Source organism: Rhincodon typus, chromosome 7 (assembly GCF_021869965.1).
Source record: "Rhincodon typus isolate 14 chromosome 7, sRhiTyp1.1, whole genome shotgun sequence".
Lineage (NCBI taxonomy): Eukaryota > Metazoa > Chordata > Chondrichthyes > Orectolobiformes > Rhincodontidae > Rhincodon > Rhincodon typus.
Window position 1 is genome coordinate 48,660,803 of NC_063338.1, and position 14,837 is coordinate 48,675,639.

The window sequence follows — 14,837 nt, forward strand, 5'->3', positions numbered from 1 at the left end:
GGGGGAGGGGAGATTTTGAAACTTGTGAAATCCACATTGATACCATTGGGCTGCAGGGTTCCCAAGCGGAATATGAGTTGCTGTTCCTGCAACCTTCGGGTGGCATCGTTGTGGCACTGCAGGAGGCCCAGGATGGACATGTCGTCTGAGGAATGGGAGGGGGAGTTGAAATGGTTTGCGACTGGGAGGTGCAGTTGGGTATTAGTTAGGTCACAGGATTAATAATCAATAAACCTGAATTCATTATGCTGATGAATTTGCATTCAGTTAAAAGTACTGGAAATAAAACATTGGTTTACACAATGTAAAAGTGAAAACAACCATGAAACTATTCCACAGTCATAGAAGTTAAATGGCTTATTAATGTTCTTTGGAGAAGGAACCTGATGTCCATGTCAGCATCCAACAAGATGGTTTAATTTTAAATGACCAAAAAAGTTATGCAAATTCATCAACACCACTACAATGCCATCCAGGAAGCTAACTCACCAACACCACATTCTCAGAGCAACAAAGAATGGCATAAATATGCCAGAAATGTCCATATGTCAAGCACTTTTATTTCAAAAAGAAGTCTTTTTAAAATTTTTAACAAGCAACAAAAAGTGGCATGAGATCATTTAGGATTTGTCCTGAAATCTATTTACTCTGACCTACTCCTCAAGATCTGTGGGCCAGTTCTTAAATATTGCCCTCAGTCCCCAAAAGCCTTCACTACAGTGTAAGCCAACACTTTGCAGCAGGGAAGTAAACTAGGACCATCACTGACAATGGGCGGGGATTTTGTTTTAAATATGGAGTTGTTTGTTACAGAAACTTGCAAACCCAAAACAAACTGGTTGTGTATTGTGTAACAGTCATTCAGTCTGTAAACAGAGGTTCTGAAAGATATGTGCGTCTAATCTAGGGATGTTGTAGAATTGACAGCAATCTTACAAGCATAGCTTCAGAGAAAGCTGAGCACCTGTAGCACTGGTCTTGATGGCTTCAAAAGCTTTGCATTTGGAGGGGTCGGAATGGAACAACTGGGCTCATGGTTTAGAGTTAGTAGCAAAACACCTGATTTTCTAATGTTCAGTGGACTGATCTGTACTGAGGGAAAGCAAGACACGTTGAACCTCCTGATACTCGCAGGGAAAATATCTTGCTTAAAGAAAACCATTGGCTGACAGCTAACAAATCATCTCCACTGACACAGGATCTCAAATCCTGTCATGTGTACTGGAGCAAACTTCATATCCTACAGATCAATGACTGCCCCACCTCTCAATGGCACACCGCCTGGCTGACAACAAAGAGGGAACTGCCTTGAGTGATGAAATCTCAGGTGCCAATCTTCCATGGAAATTATGGACAACCCTCAACCACTTGAAGACATTCCATAGAGAATTTGGGCACTTGCTCCACAGGTAGAACTTGAGGAAAAGCTCAAATTGTGAGCATGTCAGACCATCCCACACATACTGAATGCCAGCCCTGACATATTAATCCCTTATAGTATCTTAACCATTCACACTGAATCAGCTGAAGCTGTTGAATGGATTGTTAACCTCAACATCAAATTATAACTGCTCTCCAGCCATGTGAAATAAATATATACCACAACTCTAAAAGTTTTTTTTAAAATTTGTTTCAGTATTCAATTACCAAATGAAAATTGAAGAAAGTTTCAAACTGTATTGAATAAATTCACAAGAAAATTTGAAAAGAGGGGAATGAAAACTTCATCACACTTCAATTTTTGTTGAAACTCAATGTAAAGTACCATTTGTTGTTTGTTCAGACAAGAAAATCATTGCATGTGATTCCTGGGAGTCCTCTTCTGCAATGTTTGAAGAAGTGAATTTTGTTGGGTATTACCTAAGAGATTGATGTAGACGAGGATCAAGTAAATTTGTCTTAAACTTACACCAACAAATTAGGTTAAGTAATATGTAGATGAAATCTTACCTTTTCCGCATCTTGCTCAAAGAGCCGAAGTTGGAAGCATTGATCTAGCTTCAGTTTCCGAACATGCCACATCTGATGTAAGTGCTGTCGAGTTGAGTGTAGTTTATCCAGTAGACTGGTGATCTTTGGCACAACGCTTTGAAAATCTGCACTGCCAGATATGCAGTTCTTTCCAGAAAAACCATCACTGCACCTTATACACTGCAGCAATCTTTGTCCCTCATGGTCCAGTTCCTCCACAGGGGCTTTGATAACCTTCTTCTTCAACTGCGTATGTTCATCAATTAATTTTCTAGAACCTTCAACATCCAGGGGAAACTCTTTCCTGGCCAACATCTCCTGCAGGTCTTCTAGTCTGGACAACAGATGCACAGCACTGCTTATGAATTCTTCCAAGGCCAGTCGAAGCTCAATCCATTCGTCATGATTATACTCCAGTGTACCATCAAACTCTTCAGTCAATTGGGAAGGATCCACCAACTTAGAAAGCCCTTCCACAGATACCATACTTGTCTGAAAAAGATATCCCAGTGTTTTAGCACCAACAATGAAAAATGTTACATTTACAGATGCAGGAACAGTTTAGATTTCTGACACAGATCCAGCAATGGAGAATATTAGTTTTTAAATCAGTCATTTCTATTATCATTACCTTTTCTTTAACTTTAGCTTGGCTGGATTTTGTCTTTATTTTTAAACTGTCAGCCTTGATTGTGAGAATGTATTCTCAACTGATGGTTAAATGTTCAAACCCCACTCGAGAAACTTAAGCACACAACCAAGGCTGCCATTCTTGTACAATGAGGAAGTGCTGCACTGTCAAGGATGCTTAACTGTTGCAAATGCACCATAAGCCTATGCTTCTTCTGCCCTTATGTGTGTAAAAGTTCCCATGACACAATTCCAAGATTAAGGGAATTCCCCGGTGTCCTGGTTAATCTCTTAAACAAGACAGACAAAGCAGACTGCCTGCTCGTTTATCATACTACTGTTTGTATGGTCCATTCCAAAAAGTAATTTAATGAAAAATGGAGCTGATGCCAATCTATACACACCTTCATATTTATTTACAGAATTATACATTGCAAACATAATCTAATTACCCTGCAACCACATTTTGAATTGTGTCTAGTTAACAGGCCACATGCCTGTTCAGGAGATACAATAATGGCCTGACTGCACAAATGAAATCCACTGAATTTATAAAAATGACTGCCTTATTGCGCTTGATATCAAGTTTTATTTGTGTCTTTTTCATAGAAAGTTTATTCAGTAACATAGATGTCTTAACAGAGAATATATCAGTACTAATACAATGCTTTGCCCTAGTTATTTTACATGGCACTATAATTCTTTTTAGTGATTTCAATATATTGTCATCACCAAACCTAAAGCAGGCAATACCTTCCTTAACCTACATAAAGAATCAAAGTAACATTTCAACATTTGTTCCATGTACTATCAAAGTACAAACACTACCTAGCACTGCATTGTGAAAGAAGTCCATGACTAATACATTCAGCACAAAACTAAAATCCTTGTGAACAGTATAATTTGTTCGTAAACATAATTATTTCCAACCTCTTCCTTAGAATTCTCTGCATCATGTGTCATTTTGAGGTTGCTGCTTTTCAGTTTTAGGTGGTTCGTTACACACAATGGTACTTCAAGTCATGACTGAAGCACCTATTAACTGTTGCTTAGGCATTCTTGAGATTCATTTGCCCATTAATACTGCTTTAATGTTCCAAATCTATCTTCTGCAGTAACAGCTAGATGTTCTATCTTTTAATGATACTTGCGACCAGTAACTGGACCATTTCAAAGTCTGTCAATCAAGGATTAGGCTCCTAATTCATAATATGTTAGTATTCTAAGTATGGTCTCACTAATGCTCTGCAGCTCTTTTTTGTGTAGTATCCAAATACACTATATCAATTACTTCCCAGTTTTCCACCAAATTTGTTACATCCTCATAGAACTGGAACAAATTTGTCAAACATGATTTTCCTTTCACAAAGGCAGTTGACTCTGCATCATTGTATTATGGTATTCCTAAATGTCCTGCTAGTGTGTCTTTAATAATGGATTTGAGCATTTTTCTATATGTTTGGTTAACTGAACTATAGTATCTTGATTTCTGTCTCTGTACTTTTTTTAAAACAGTATTGATAAATTTATAGTTTTCCAATTTTCTGGAAACAAGGGAATACTAGAAGATTACAACCAATGCATCCATTATCTCTGCATTGCTTCTTTTAAGGTGCTTGAATGCAGGCTATTAGGTCCAGGGGACTTGTCAGCCTTAAGTACGACTAACATTCCCAATACTTTTTCTCTAGAGATAGTGTTTGTTTTAAGTTCCATTTGTTCCAAGAAGGCTAATGGAAATAATTTGTCCAAAAATTCTTTCAAGGCACAATACACCAGATTCAACAGGGACTCCCTTTCCCACAACCATATTCCAGTTAGAAACATTTGTTTATCCAAATGGGCACAATCCAGTAATTTGCAATTGAATTTCAGCAATCATCTGTACAATCCATTAAAATCTGTGATGTATTACTTAGTCTTTCCCTATCTATCATATTCTGATCATGTCTCAGAGATATTTAACAGATCATCTTTCTTGTAAATTTCATAGAAGGACACTATATACATAGAAGGGCTCTATAAAACCCTGGTTAGACCACACTTGGAATATTGTGTTCAGTTCTGGTCGCCTTATTATAGGAAGGGTGTGGAAGCTTTAGAGATGGTGCGAGGTGATTTACCAGGATGCTGCCTGGCCTGGAGGGCAGGTCTTATGAGAAAAGGTTGAGGGAGCTAGGCTTTTTTCATTGGAGCAAAGAAGGATGAGAGATGACTTGATAGATGTGTACAAGATGATGAGAGGCATAGATAGAGTGGATAGCCAGAGACTTTTTCTCAGGGCGGAAATGACTATTACGAAGGGGCATAATTTTAAGGTGATTGGAGGAAGGTACAGGGGCGATGTCAGAGGTAGGTTCTTTACACAGAGAGTGGTGGACGTGTGGAATGCACTCCCGGCAGTGGTAGTGGAGTCAGATACATTAGGGACATTTCAGCGAATCTTGGATAGGCACATGGATGATAGTATAATGTAAGGTATGCAGGGTAGTTTGATCTAGGATAATAGGTCGGAACAACATTGTGGGCCAAAGGGCGTGTACTGTGTGTACTGTTCAATGTTCTATGTTCTATGTACTAACAGAATTTACAAACTTTTATCTCAATTGAAGTGATGCAAATCAAGCTTTCAAAATACCTAACTTCTGATTTTACTTCTTGTAAGAAGTGACAACACCAAGACTATACCTTATTTCCTTTATGGTAGGTGCATAACCCATGTCCACATAGCCACTCATTTGTTCTACTTTTCGTTCAGGTTCTGAGAATACCAAATGGTATTCCTATTCCAACAACTTATGCTGCTTTCTTCTATTTTCACAATTCATACTAGAAATTGTAGTTTTCTGACTGAATACTTATTCTTAACTTCCAAACATTCCTTTTAGGCAACTGTTCTTTGCTACAGCATTCTATTTCAGAAAGCAAGGTGGTGAAGAATAGGCCTAGAGCCAAATTTTACACATTTTCTATTTACTTACAGAATTATGTGTTACAATCATACATGTACTAATGAGTGACCACAATTTTAACCTGTGTCTTTTCTTGTGGGCTCAAATGAAACCCAGATTATGGATCACAACCTGCATTGAATTAAAAATAATGGTTACACAATTAATAGTGATCATTTGATGTATATATTAGCCACTGCATTTCCCTACATTACAGTAGAGGTCACAGCCCCTACTCCAAATCAGGCATATTTTGTGCAGGTAAGTCGTAATGTGAAGACAAATCTCCTGCAGCCCTGAAAATGAAACCTGACCTATTTCATTCTTTTTTCTGAATTTATTTGACCAGATCACTTGTTGCTGGGAACAAACAGGAATTAAGTTTGGGTCACTACTATCTGTCATTTTTTCCTATTTGCAGTTTTCATTTGGAAGGGCAATTGGGGAAGCTTTTCAGACAATCCAGGTGAAACTGACAGTGTATCTCAGTATTCAAGATTCTCAGACTTGAGGGAAGAGTTATTATTTTAAACAGTGCAATAGGTGTGACTGCATTTACTTTTATCAATTATCCCGTGTCTGGTATTTCGAAGTCATTATTTGCCGGCACCTGACCTCTACAATTTAATTCCTCCCTTGTTTTAAAAGCAATATTCTTTTTACATTGTCATATATATTGCAAAAATAAACAATTAATAAAAACATCAATAACCAACACTTTTATCCTTCGTTTGCTCGAGCATACAATTTTAAATATAATGCTTACCTCAAATATAAATTTTGAACTCCCAAAGTTGGTTTTTTGCTTCTGCCAGAAGTTATCTGGTTTAATAATCAGTGCAACGTGGATTTCAGCAGGGAAAGATTCCTGGAGAGTTTTAAGTAGAGGCTTGATCAAATCCCACTTGGAGCCTCTCATATCGATGATAACAGTAAATCCTCTTTTACTCACATCTTCACTGTTAAAATATGAAGAGACTGTTACTGTAATGATCCATATATGTGAAATTATTCACCAAACTTTGAGTACATGGAATGTTCCAGCCCAATGATTCCTTCTCAAATGGAAGTACTGTACATTATTATGCATGATATAATGCTATCAAAAAGTGTAAGTTTTAGATCTACTTAGATGTATGTATAAGCATATGAATATTTAAATACATAATGTATAAAAGTAAAAGTAAAGTCACCGTAGTCTTGCAAGACCATAGGTTGCTCTCTCATTTGATTGAGATGACTGGTGGTCGTTTGGTCACCAGAGAGGTTGAGAAACTGGAACCTTCATGGTAACCCCAGTCAGTGTGGAACTTGAACACATGTTGTTGATATCACTCTGCATACCACAAGTTCAGTTACCAGATTAGAAAACAATTAAAGATGACGAAAACCATTTGGCATATCTTGGTTTACCCCTTCACAATGATCCTAATGTTTTTATTTTCAACACTCAATTGGGTCTTAAATTATTCCTGGATTTTTGCTCCAATGTCTTATTTGTGAGCAAAATTCAAGGTTTTACACTCTGTGTGAGGTAAAATTTTCTGGCATCAATCTACTTTCCTTTTAAAAGTTTGAGAAACTCTATTTCATAGTTCATAAGTTTAAAGCCACCTTGATAGTGATCATATTCTGATTACCAATTCCCATTTTGGTCTCTCTCCAAACTTCTCTGGCACCCTCTTCTCCTTCAAGAAGCCCATCTTATTTCACTGTGCTTCGACTTAAATATTTTCATTGTTTACCACTGTCTAATCTTCACTCAAATTTCTTCCCATGTATCTTTTTATTTGCTTCCCTAGACTTCATATCCAGCAGCTCCTTATACTTGCTAATCCTAAAATACTACCACCTCGACCTCACTTCTCGTGACTGAACTACAACAAGTGTTGTTGGACATTACTCTTCTATTCTGAAACCACTCACTATTCCAGCATCATCTTAAAGACCAAAGATAATCACCAATCCAAATGGCATTATGAAGACTCTCTCTTGTGCTGCTGCTTCCTGAACTAGAACAAATGCATGAAGTTTATGTGTTTCTTTTCATTCGCCATCTAAAAGCTTTTCTTGCAGCTTTGTCCCAGCAATTATCCTTGAAACCTGCTTTATTGTGTGCATAACTGATTTCATGGCCCAGGTGTTCAGTTTCTGACTTGGACCCCTCTTCCATATTATCAATGTCCATGACTTTTTGAGGATTGAAATTGCTGAGGGCATATCACTGTACATGCAATACAATATTGGGAGTATATTGATGGGGCCTTTAGACCCATTTAGATATCTAGACATTCCCTTCAGCACACCGGTGCTGTGCTCAATGTTAAGTTATGTGTGGGTATGATTTTTATTTCTATATTGCTAAGTTTCACTGGTGATCCGCTACAATGGTTTTGGAAACTAGAAGAGAGGTGGATACCCCTTGTTTCCAAAGAAAACTACTTTAATCCTTGATTCTGAAACACAGTAAAGACACAGGATTGCCCAAGGATGAATGAATCATGGCAGTTCCCTCTATTGTGGGTATTAAAATGCAATTACGCACTAATTAGACGTTAACAGAGTGAAGACCTTTTCACTTGACAAAATCATTTACTTTACAGTAGTGACTGATAGGCACTTGAGTGCAACTCTAAACAGTCTTCCAGATACTGTTACTTGACCAAAATTAATGGCCTATTTGTTCAATTGTCTTTTTTAGTGTCAAGTGTAATGAACCTAGTTTCTCAGGCAGACAAGTCATTAATGATGTGTCTTTATTGAAGCAAACTGACTGACTTGCCAGAACTCATACATTTCTCTTGGAATTAGTTAGTGGCAGACAAACTCTGTGCAGTAGTAAGCACCTCCTGCTTTTTGACAAAGTCTGAAATTCTCTTTGTAAGATGATGCAATGTTCTTCCAGGGTGTCTGGGGTAAACTATTCCCTCATTGCACTAAAGCTCAGAGAGGGTTTTGGACCTTCTGGCTTTCTACTCTCTGGTATCAGAGGAAAAGGAGGCTTAGGATGTCCTATGGTGCTTAGATAAAAGTCTGATCTCTGAGCTTCTCTACTGCTCCCGCTTCTCTTTCCTCTTCAAACATCATTACCAGAGGAATTCTCCCTGGGGAAACAAGACTGCAACCTTCTCAAACATTTTTTGGAAATTTTCCACACACAAAAAAGTCTTTAATTCAGAACAAAACGTAAGGGTAAAAGGAAACATTAAGTCACCTTCAATACTCTTGCCACAGGTTCCTCAGTGGCTGTTCTGATTTATCCATCTTCAGTAGCAGTACATGTTGGATGGATGAATCCAATACCGGAATAATAGGATTCAGGAAAGGTGATATCACCCTGGACCAAACACATCCTTAGGCATATCTTATACCCTCCCACAGTTCTGATGGAATTTGGAACTTAGAGAATAAAACTGTAGAATCATTTCTTCTTCCTAAGTGTGAACCTCCTTCCAGACAGAACTACCAAGTATCATCAGCAACAGAGTTGAGGTCTATGATTGAATGACCCAAAAACTACATTAGAAGGCGTCAAAGCTATTGATTTTCTGGGCAATGTTGGCCTTGATTATGAACCCAGGCTTGAAATGGTTAGCCTGCAATTGATGGTGCAGCTCCATTACTGATTTCCTGGAAAACTTGTGGCTGTGAAGGTGGTTCGCTTACACTCTTTCCTGGATTCTATGAGTAATAGTGGGCACAAACAATCTGTCTTAGTTGGAAGCATTCCCTTGCATTTCTTTGCTCATCATTTTCTTCTGCCTCCTGAACAAACAAGGAGCCAATACAATTCTACATAAATTTTATTAAAAAAAATTCCATGATGAAACAAAAACAATTGCAGTTTATTATTAAGCAGGAAACTCCTCAAAAATCAGAATGAGATCAAAATATGGGGTTTTGCACAAGAATTAATTAAATTAATTATTATGCACTGGATACTGCATTGGCTATGGGCCCTGACAACGTTCCAGCAATAGTATTGAAGGCTTGTGTTACAGAACTTGCTGCTCCCCTAGCCAAACGGTTCCAGTATAGTTACAACACTGGTATGTACCTGACAGTGTGGAAAATTGCTCAGGTATTTACTCCACACAAAAAGCAGGACAAATCCAACTTGGCCAGTTGCCACCCCATCAGTCTACCCTCAATCATCAGTAAAGTGATGGAATGTATCATCGACAGTGCTATCAAGCAAACGCCTGCTTGGTGATGCTGAGTTTTAGTTCTGCCAGGCCCACTCAGCTCCTGACATCATTACAGCCTTGATTCAAACATGGGTAAAGGTGCTGAATTCCAGGGGTGAGGTGAGAGTGACAGACCTTGACATCAAGGCCACATTCAACCAAGTGTGGCATCAAGGAGCTCTAGCAAAACTGGAATCAATGAGAATCGGGGTAAACTCTCTACTGACTGGAGTCATACCTGGCACTATATACTAGGAAGATGGTTGTGGTTATTGAGCTCAGTCATCTCAGCTCTAGGACATCTCTGCAGGAGTTCCTCAGGGTAGTGTCCTAGGTCCAACCATCTTCAGCTGCTTCATCAATGACCTTCCCTCCATCATAAAGTCAAAAGTGGGGATGTTTGCCGATGTTTGCACAATGTTCAGCATCATTCACAACTCCTCAGATACTGAAGTAGTTAATGTCCAAATGCAGCAAGATCTGGAAAATATCCTGGCTTGGCTGGAAGTGGCAAGTAATATTCGCACCGCACAAATGCCAGGCAATGATCATCTCCAATTAAAGTCATTCTAGCCACCAGCCCTTGACATTTACCAATGTTATCATCACTTAATTCCTCACTATCAACATCCTAAGAGTTGGCCAGAAGTTGAATTTGGCTAGCCATCTAAAAGCTGTGGCTACAAGAGTCTAGGAATACTGCAATAAGTAAATTAGCTCTTGGCTCCCCAAGCCTGTCCGCCATCTACAAGGAACTAGTCAGGTGTGTTATGGAATGATCCCCACTTGCCCAGATGAGTGCAGCTCCGACAACACTCAAGAAGCTTGACATCATCCAGGACAAAGCAATGAATGGCACTCCATATCCACAAACATTCACTCCCTCACACCACCAACACTCAGGATAGTGGTGAGTACCATCTACAAGATGCACTGCAGAAATTCATCAAAGATCCTTAGGCAGTAGCTTCTAAACCCATGACCACTTCCATCTACACTATACTCTGTTTAAAAAAGTAGCTTTTAGGAACTAAGGGGCATCTACTTCACTTCTAGTTTCCAAGACAATTATGGGGTTTTAAGAGGAAATGGTCATTAAATCAGGATAGGTTGAAAAGGTGGGCTAGTGAGTGACAACCTGCAAAAGGTATTTCAAAAGATACAAGATAGAGAGACTGAGGATCAAAAAATGAAAAGGGAGGTTAACTAAATGACTCAATGTTGAATGAGGGAAGCTATTTTTATTGGTGTCTTTAAGACAGCATATGATAGCTCAGTCCTCTCTTTCACAGAAGTATCAACTTCCATCCCAGCTTTTAGACCTGGAGGCTGAAGTTTCAAAGTTTTTCAGGATCTTACAGCTGCTATTAGAGGCATACACAGGTCCAGGGGCCTGTGAAACAGTGACAGCTAGGGATTACTTGCAGATGGCTGCCTTTCACAGGAACACAGTTCATTCCAGGCAATATCCTTATCATTCGTAACATCACAGCTGTGGCATTAAGGAGGTGATACCCAGCTGCCTGCCAGGCACAAGCTCCAAATGTGCAACCAGCAATCTCTCTGTTCAAACAAGCCATTTTAGGTTTGCTTACTCCATTACACCAGTTGTATGATCCTTTGATCTCTCTGCTCTTCATCTCTCTGCCTATAAACTCTGTGTCTCTGTGCTCTCCTCTCACTGCACCTGACAATGGGGCTATGCTCTGAAAGCTTGTGATTTCAAATAAACCTGTTGGATTATAACCTGGTGTCGTATGATATTTGACGTTGTCCACCCCAGTCCAAAACTGGTACCTCCACATCACAAAAGCAGTAAATCACTTCCCGGAAAGCTTATTCTCATTGCTTGAGGCTATGCATGAATCAGAGGAAGAACACATATTTATACATGGGGAAGTATAGCATTATCTTAAGCTGCTTGTCATTATTAATTGTTGTATTAAAGCATAACTGTAGGATAATGATTTTATTTTTGGGTGAGGTGGGGGATAATAATGTAGGAACAGGAGTAGGCCATTCAGCCCATCAAGCCTGTTCTGCCACTCAGTGAAATCATGGCTGGTCTGTGGACTAATTTACCTGCCTTTGGTCCAAATCCATTAATACTTTTGCTTGACAAAAATTTATCTATCTCATATTTAAAATTAACGATTTCTGGAAAAGAGTTCCAAACATCTACCAACCTTTGTGTGTGAAAGTGCCTACTAACATTGCTCCTGAACAGTCTGGCCCTATATTTTAGACTATGCCCCTACTATTTGTAGGAGATGCGGTAGTATTTTGCAGAACAATATCTCAAATTCTGCCACACTCTTGCTTTTTCCATCCTTCACTGCTCCTCCATTAAAATGTAAATGAGAAAAAGCTCAACAGTAAACTATATTGTTGTGACCATGACTAAAGTAATGAAATGAGCAAGGCTGAAACCTTGAAGATGAGGGTTCGTGTATAATCTTCCTTCCTTCCCACTTCACCCTCATCCCACAATCTTTTCTGGTTCACTAGATGTAGACTGTATAAATACAGATCTCCTCCTCCCCACCTTCCTCACCACAGTCCAATTCTGTGCTCGGTTACTTAAGAACTGCCACATGACCAGGAAGTGGAGGATGAACAAAAGATGGGAGAGCAGGAAGACAGTGATAAAGTCTACCCTGTGTGGTAGAGCAGCCAGCATTAACAGAGAAATCCAAGAAGTGATATAAATTATAAATGAGAGTATAAAAGATTACAAACTCAGACCAGACTGTCATACCAATGCACAGAGTGCACAAAATTTAACTCCTTTGGTCCACTTGACTAATTGGAGAAATGTCATCACCATGGGTAGAGTGGACAGGAGCTGCTGATAGGCTGGTTCCCTCTTGAATGAGATTTGCAATCACTAGGAGAGAGAGCAGTTTCAGAACAGTCAACAACTGAATACTCAACTAACTGACAACCAGGGAAACTTTAAATGAATAATGAAATTAATCCCTGAAAAATTAATGTGATATCCCTCACGTAAGGCTACATGGGGAAAAACATATAATGAATTTCTATTGTAATGAACACTTCTTTCGTTGTTAATTTTAATTCTGAGGTTGAGATCTGAGACATAGTAGAAACGGTAGTGACTATCTAGTTAAAATCTTCTAGTTTTGAGCACATTGAGATAGAAAATGTGACCTCACCGGATGTAGAAGGTATGTTTTGGGTAATGGCTTTTTGTGTGTAGGAATGTGTCAGTTATTTTGAAAAAAATACTTTTGTTGGTAACTTATGCCTATTGTCTACCGACAATGCTGTTTAAATAATATTTCCCTTGTGTGATGTGGCATTACGTATAATACATTGTTTATAATTATTGAGGACATTGATCAATTCTTCAAATTCTACTTGTGTGTGAATTCAAACACTCCAAATGTCAACACAAATACACAAGGTATTGCTGGAACATGACGGTATCACCTAATAAATGAGATAGTGAGAAAACAGGAGTCCTCAAAAACCAAACAGCAGCCCTCAAAAAGAGCCCTCAAAAATGATTAAAAATATTTCCACCCTGCAAGGGATTGTGTCTGAACCATGTTACCCTGGAATTTCCATCCTATATGCCCTGAAGAAGCCTCAGTGGACCTCATTCCCAAGCATTCAAATGTCTTTATTCCCACAATTTAAGATGGAGTTTGAATCTGCAGTTGCCAATAGTCACAATGCAAAAGATTACTTGGATTGGTGTGCAAATAATTTCCCCAGTTTTGTGAGTGATGTACATCTCTAGGTTGATACTTTGTGCCTCATCTTAGGTGAAAATACTTTGACATCAATGTCATCTGTGATCATTCTGATACTGGCAGTTTTGTAACTCAACCAAAGATGAAAGAACAGTCAGTGATCTTCACAATGACCTTGCCCTCCATTATTTAACATTTTCAAAACCTGTTTCACGGAAAATTATCCTCAACTTAAAACATTATTTTTCAACAGGTGGTGCATTTCTATCATCACGAATGGGGATTTTTTTAAAAAAAAGAATGTACCTAACTTATTCTGATTCCAACATTCACTGGCATAATAATGCCTGTTACAACTGTTAATATGCTGTGTATTCTGCATGTGCAACAGCATCAAACTACAGTTAGGTAGAAATGCATTTCTAAATTCAAAGTACCAACACAAATAGATGGCAGAAATCATACTTTCTTGAAATGAATATCTCATTCAGGGAAAATACCACCACTCAAAGAATGAAGCTCAGCAGGTAGTTCTTTCCCCATAATTATGGCTGAATGCCTTTGGTTATTGTGCTATTGAAATGTATTATTATTAGATAGCATTCTTGCTTCTAAATATAATCCAACATACAATGAAAATCAGATCTGAATATTTTCTTGGATGAATGTCTTATAATTGAGAGAACAAAAAGATACAGTTGTGTGGCATGTATGATTGGCAATTTCGAAAAGATTGTTCAGATAATGTAGCATGGCTGCTGAAACAGGTTAAAGACTCAAATAAAAACAAGATACTGCAGATGTGGAAATCTGACATTTGAAATATGGAATAATGTTTTTCCTCGTGACTTTACACTCGCAGGTTTCAGGTTTATGCTGCTTCAATGAAGGAGTCACTGGAGCAACAAATATCCTTTAAATAAAGTCTTGCTTCTTCCAGTAAACTGTATTATAAAGCTCATGTACACAGTAGCTGCTTGTCAATGACCAGAGTCTCTGACTGCTCCACAACAACAATACTGAACAGAACTACATATTGCAACTTTCTACTGACAGCTAATCTATTTAATCATCAACATAAAGAAAGCCTTGCTTCTTCAATAAGAACTTGCTAAATAAGATATTAAAATGCATAATGGTGTATACTGTGACATGGAAATTCTGTTCTTGCTCTGCAAATGTGTGAATTTGCAATAAGTTACTACTACAAAAAAACCTGGACTGAAATGACATTCAACAATCATACGATCATAGAAGGTCAGAGCACAGGAGAAGGCTATTTGGCCATGCGTGTGTGTATGTGTGTGTGTTGTGGGTGTGGGTGTGGGTGTGTGTGTGTGTGTGTGTGTGAGTGTGAGTGTGTGTGTGAGTGTATGTGT

General features: G+C 38.5%; 1 protein-coding gene across 1 annotated transcript in view; it reads right to left on the reverse strand.

The window, feature by feature from the left end:
- Positions 1 to 14,837, reverse strand: part of kalrna (kalirin RhoGEF kinase a) — a 675,519-nt gene that overhangs the window by 379,750 nt on the left and 280,932 nt on the right. Inside the window, exons 4-5 of the mRNA XM_048598757.1 lie at positions 6,319 to 6,511; positions 1,951 to 2,463 (exon numbers count right to left, since the gene is read on the reverse strand). Of these exons, the coding sequence (XP_048454714.1) occupies positions 1,951 to 2,463; positions 6,319 to 6,511 (706 nt within the window). The remainder of the gene's footprint in view (positions 1 to 1,950; positions 2,464 to 6,318; positions 6,512 to 14,837) is intronic.